Source organism: Octopus sinensis, unplaced genomic scaffold, assembly GCF_006345805.1.
Source record: "Octopus sinensis unplaced genomic scaffold, ASM634580v1 Contig14924, whole genome shotgun sequence".
Lineage (NCBI taxonomy): Eukaryota > Metazoa > Mollusca > Cephalopoda > Octopoda > Octopodidae > Octopus > Octopus sinensis.
The window spans coordinates 68,943-74,603 of record NW_021833440.1 but is presented as its reverse complement, the minus strand read 5'-3'; the positions used below and the strand labels follow the sequence as shown (position 1 = coordinate 74,603).

Sequence of the window (5,661 nt, the reverse complement as noted above, 5' to 3'; positions counted from 1 at the left end):
GTTGTGTGTGTGTGTGTGTGTGTATGTGGGTACAGAAAGTGTGAGAGCGATACATGAGCAAATATAAAGGTATATAGATATATAGACGACGCACTCAATACTTTTAATATAGTTTCTCCATGAACATACGTTTGTTTTCACATGTGTTATGAGTGCGCATGAGTGGTGTGTGTGTGTGTGTGTGTGTGTGTGTGTGTCTGAGTGTCTCCACATGTCCTCCCACACGCCTACGCTTCCAATACATAAGCACTCACTTACATAGAGACACACGTACACACATCTCTGCTGCACTCACAGTAACCCCCATCATTCTATAACAGCCGATCACCTCTCGTCTGCATTTCTCGGCCAATCGACATATCCGATTATGATTATTACATTGGAATATATTTCGTTTGCGCCATTAACAATTATCATTTAGTTGGTAAGGGCAGATATTTCGCGGTGATGTGGGCGGGAAAATTTTGACATCACACAAACAGCTGAAACCAATCCGATGATTTCAATCATTTCTTTGGATATCTTCTTCATAAATGTCACAAGCAAAGATGAATTGTGTTGTTGCTTTAGCACCGACCTTACGTTGTGCCTCCGTTGTGCTACCGTTACATTATATATAAATATATGTGTGTGTAGAGATCGTACATCAAACTTTTGATAAAACTGTTTAAACAAAAAGAAATTCATAAGATACAAAACAAAAAAATACAAAAAAACTACACAACACCCACACATCTTTCTTTCTTTCGTTCTTTATTTCTTTCTTTCTTCTTTCTTTCTTTCTTTCTTTCTTTCTTTCTTTCTTTCTTTCCTTCTTTCTTTCTTTTTAGTTTAAGAAAAAAGAACAAAGAATAGGCAATTTTTTTTTTAACTGTCAGACTTCTGTCGATTTTTATTCCATTCATTTGTCAAAGAACTTGTCAGTTTAAAACGACACTGAAAGAGAAAAACTCTTCTCTGTTGGAATTCGGAGCCAATACTTTGCCATTACTTTCGACCATCGTCTTCAAAATTATTGGTTATTGGTTGAAAAAAATGAAAGAAAACGATGAAAAAATAATTTTTTTTTTAATTGCAAAAGAAAAAATAACTGTGACCAGTGCTTAATTTTCTAATTAGGAATGGATTTAATTGCTTGGATTACCTACGGTGTAATAACGAGAGATATTTTAGAGGATCAATATTGAACGGAAGGAACTAGAATAACAATGAGGAGTTTGTCAAAAAGCTTTAACTGGACATTAATTATTGAAGCATAACAGCTGCCGGAAAGATATTACAGTCATCTCTAGAGTTGGAATTTAAATGCTTGGTGAGAAGGTGAGTCGCTGGATTGATATTCGTTTGATATATCGTTTGATATTCGTATACAATTGCTCCGCGATAATTATTTCATTATAATTTAATCTCAGAAAAGCTACAAAAATATTCATAACAAAATCTAAAACGAAAAATATCTGTTTTCTCAATGGTTCCTCTTTATGCAACTGTTTATTTGTTTGAAGCAATCATTATTTAAGTCATGACTTCACCCTTTGTTAAATTTATGTCAAGAATGCTCTTAACTCCCGAAAGAACCTATTTCTATATGTTTCTCTGTACTTTGATCGGTTTTATGTCAGCAACAAATCTTTATGATAACAATTACGAAACAATCATCTCCGAACTGAGTCATGAACTCTTATCTTCTGAAAATAATCTTCTTGTAGATGTATCGAAAGTTCTTTTTACCATCTCTTCTCTGAATAGTAATTTTCCTTTGATCAACAACCAACCCTACCAAAGTTATTTAAGTATCATCAGAAGTTACTTTCACTTCAGAAAATCTCTCCGTAAGGAAGAAACACCTTTGTCAATTCATAAAAAACGGAATGGCTCCACTTGGCATAAAAGAATCCCTGATAAGAGAAACCAGCATAAAAGATATTCTTGTATTTCTGCAAGGTTGTTATATCCTTTGAGGGACTTTGGTAAAAATGTTGTGATCCTTTCTTCCGGTTGTTCTGGGACACTTCTTTCTGCACAGTTTGTTCTAACTGCCGCCCATTGTGTTCACAATGGCAGAACAAGTTTCACAAATCTACAAGTGATAATTCAAGAGACGATATTAAGCCGAAGAATCCACTATGTCAAACGCATTACGGTACCAAAAGGTTGGTTACTAGTTGACAACTTGGTGGACACTGAACGATATGTAAACGATTACGCTGTTTTAGAATTGGCCGTAGAAGTAACTGGACGCAGAGAGTTTATGAAACTGAAGGCTCCGGACAGGAACACTATGGCATTTGATATGTATTATATGGGGTTTACATTTAAACAGGAACTGAAGTTCTCGATTAACACATGTCCATGGGAAACCGGAAGATTATTCATGAATCATAATCTCATTACAAGAGTTTGCGGAGCTGGCAGTGGTCATTCCGGCTCAGCCGTATTTACGTACAATCAGCAAAAGGGTTTTCGTATATCAGGCATTGTTTCGCATGCCCGAATGATAAAGACTAACCATGCCAACCGGTCAAATGGTCAATGGACAGTCATTACAGCATTGACAGATTCCAGGATCAAACACATCTGTTCCATCGTCCAAGCAGGGACTCGGAGTACCGGAGGATCGTGTGACCAGCAACAAACACATTTATTTTATTGATGGACATTTCAACACTCGAGACATTGCGGAGCAGGTATTTGGATGTTCACAGCATAAACACATATATGACACTTATACACACAGACTTATAGATATGTAAACGCACACACATACACACACACACACACACACACACACACACACACACACACACACACACACACACACACACACACACACACATATTCACTAATCACTGTGACGTGCATACATACGTTAAATGAATACAGTCATAGAGCAGCAAAAGCGTGAAAATACGTTTCAATTCGAACATACCACACACACACACACATATATATATATATATATATTATATATATATATACACACACATTCACACATACACACATACATATATATATATATATACACATATATGCAAATATATATGTATGTATATATATATATATTATATATATATATATATATATATATATACATACATACACACACACACATATATATTATATATATATATATATATATATATATATATATATATATATATAATATATATATATGTATATATGAGCAAACATGGACTTAAATTCAGAGAGAAGAATATATGCTGATTGTGCACGTACGAACCATCACTTTTTATATCATAAACATTTACATAAATATACAGATACATGTACGTTTGAACACAGAAATTTATGGGTTTACTTATACACACACTCACACGCACTCACACACTCACACACAGACACACATATATATATATATAGATGTGTATGTATATACATACATGTAAATATATGTAAATATATATATATATATATATATGACTGAAATAACGTATATATATATATATATATGTTATTTTATTATTTGTGATTGTACATGTAGATATATTACGCACCAGTGTATATTAAAATATATTCAACTTGACGTGTTGGTCACCTTTACAATTGTTTTATATATATGTATATGTATATGTATATATATATATATATACTCTCATTTTTTTTACTCTCCTTTTTTTCTCTCCTTGTTTTTTCTGTGTCCCTTTCTGTAGAAGAGCGTAGGCTCGAAACGTAAAAGACTTTTTCTATTCCTGAGCGTTATACTAATACATCTGTTTGTTTTATATATACATACATACATATATATATATATATTATATATATATATATATATATATATATATATATATATATATAATATATATAATATATATGATATATATATATATATTATATATATATATATATATATATATATATATATATATATATATACACGTATATATATATTTTTTGTGTATGTATGTGTTTGTATGGATATATGCATGCACGAATATATGTATATTTATGCATCAATGTATTCATATATTTACGAATGTCTCTGATAATTCTGAATATTTATGCGTGTATGAAACCTCAGGATATCTCCCCTTCACTTTCACTCTGTCTCCCTCTGTCTCTTTTTCTTTTTCACCCTCTCTCAGTACATGCATACGTCTATGTATGCATGTATATACAAGTATATACAAATATATATATATATATATATACGTGTATATGGGATGAACTTATCACAAGGCGAGAAACACAGATGAGGGCAGCAACGTAAACTCCCTCATCCACCAAATGTCCACACATCAGAGGAGGTTTCGTGATAGTGTATCAAAATAAATGGCATTGCCCCAGCATGGCCACAGTCCTTGAACTAAAAATTAACAAATATATACATACACACACACACATTTACAAGTTTTAGCCGAAGAGCTGCGCCACGCTGGGTTATTTATATGAATATATATACATACATCTGTGTGTGTGGTGTGTGTGTGTGTGTGTGTGTGTGTGTTATTTACATGTGTGGAGGTGCAATGGCCCAGTGGTTAGGGCAGTGGGCTCGCAGCTGTAGTATCACGATTTCGATTCCCAGACCGGACGTTGTGAATGTTTATTGATTGAAAACACCTAAAGTTCCACGAGGTTCCGACAGGTGGGTGGGTGGGTGCCGAACCCTTCTGTACTCTTTCACCACAACTTACTATCTCTCACTCTTTCTTCTTGTTTCTGTTGTACCTGTATTTCAATGGCTCAGCCTTGTCACGCTGAATCTCCCCAAGAACTATATTAAAGGTACACATATCTGTGGGGTGTACTCAACTACTTGCACATTAATTTCATGAGTAGGCTGTTTTGTTGATCGATCAACTGGAACCCTCGTCGTCGTAACTGACGGAGTGCCACCACCAATTTGTACGTATGTATGTATATATACACATACACACACACACACACACACACACACACACACACACACACACACACACATACACACACACATACGTGGAGGCACATGACATAGTCGTTAGAGCAGCGGACTCGCGGTCGAGGGATCACGGGTTCGAATCTCAGATCGAGCGATGTGTGTGTTTATGAGCGAAACACCTAAGCTCCACGCAGCTCCGGCAGAAGGTAATGGCGAAACTTGTGCTGACTCTTTCACCACAACTTTCTCTCACTCTTTCTCCTGCATCTTGCAGCTCACCTACGACGGACCGGCGTCCCGTCAAGGTGGGGAACCTATACGCCAAGAAACCGGGAAACCGACTCTTATGAGCCAGGCATGTGTCGAGAAGGAACAAATAACAAAATACACACACATATATATTGTCACACCTTCACTCCTTGAAACCTTTGATATATGGCATTTGGTAATGCCGCTCTCATCTGTGTTTCCTGTCGTGAGGTAAGAACATCCGGTATCCCCAACAGAGGAGGCGGTTTAGTTTTGTTTTGAAGACGTTTACATTCACACCATGCAGGTCTCTCAAGCGTTTTGGAAGGATATTAAAAAGCTGTGAGCTCTTGAAACCGAAGCTGTTGCCGTACCTAGTCTTGTATCTTGATGACGATGCTGGGATCCCTGGCATCATGCAATGCCAAACTTTGGTACGAATCCATCCAGTATCTTCCAGATGAATAACACAGTAAATGTATGAACGTACGTACGTATATATGAATGTATACACACACTCACACGCATGTACA

The 5,661-nt window shown here is 35.6% G+C and overlaps 1 protein-coding gene across 1 annotated transcript; it reads left to right on the top strand.

Moving 5' to 3' along the window:
- Positions 1 to 1,318: 1,318 nt before the first annotated feature.
- LOC115230209 (serine protease 23-like) lies at positions 1,319 to 2,950 on the top strand. The gene has a single exon (XM_029800413.2). The coding sequence runs from the start codon at positions 1,523 to 1,525 to the stop codon at positions 2,651 to 2,653; it is 1,131 nt and encodes a 376-aa protein (XP_029656273.2). The 5' UTR covers positions 1,319 to 1,522; the 3' UTR covers positions 2,654 to 2,950.
- The last annotated feature ends 2,711 nt before the right edge of the window (positions 2,951 to 5,661 follow it).

What these genes read in the sequence shown, in the direction of transcription:
- LOC115230209 (XM_029800413.2), top strand. Translation starts at nt 1,523, where the DNA reads ATGACTTCACCCTTTGTTAAATTTATGTCAAGAATGCTCTTAACTCCC.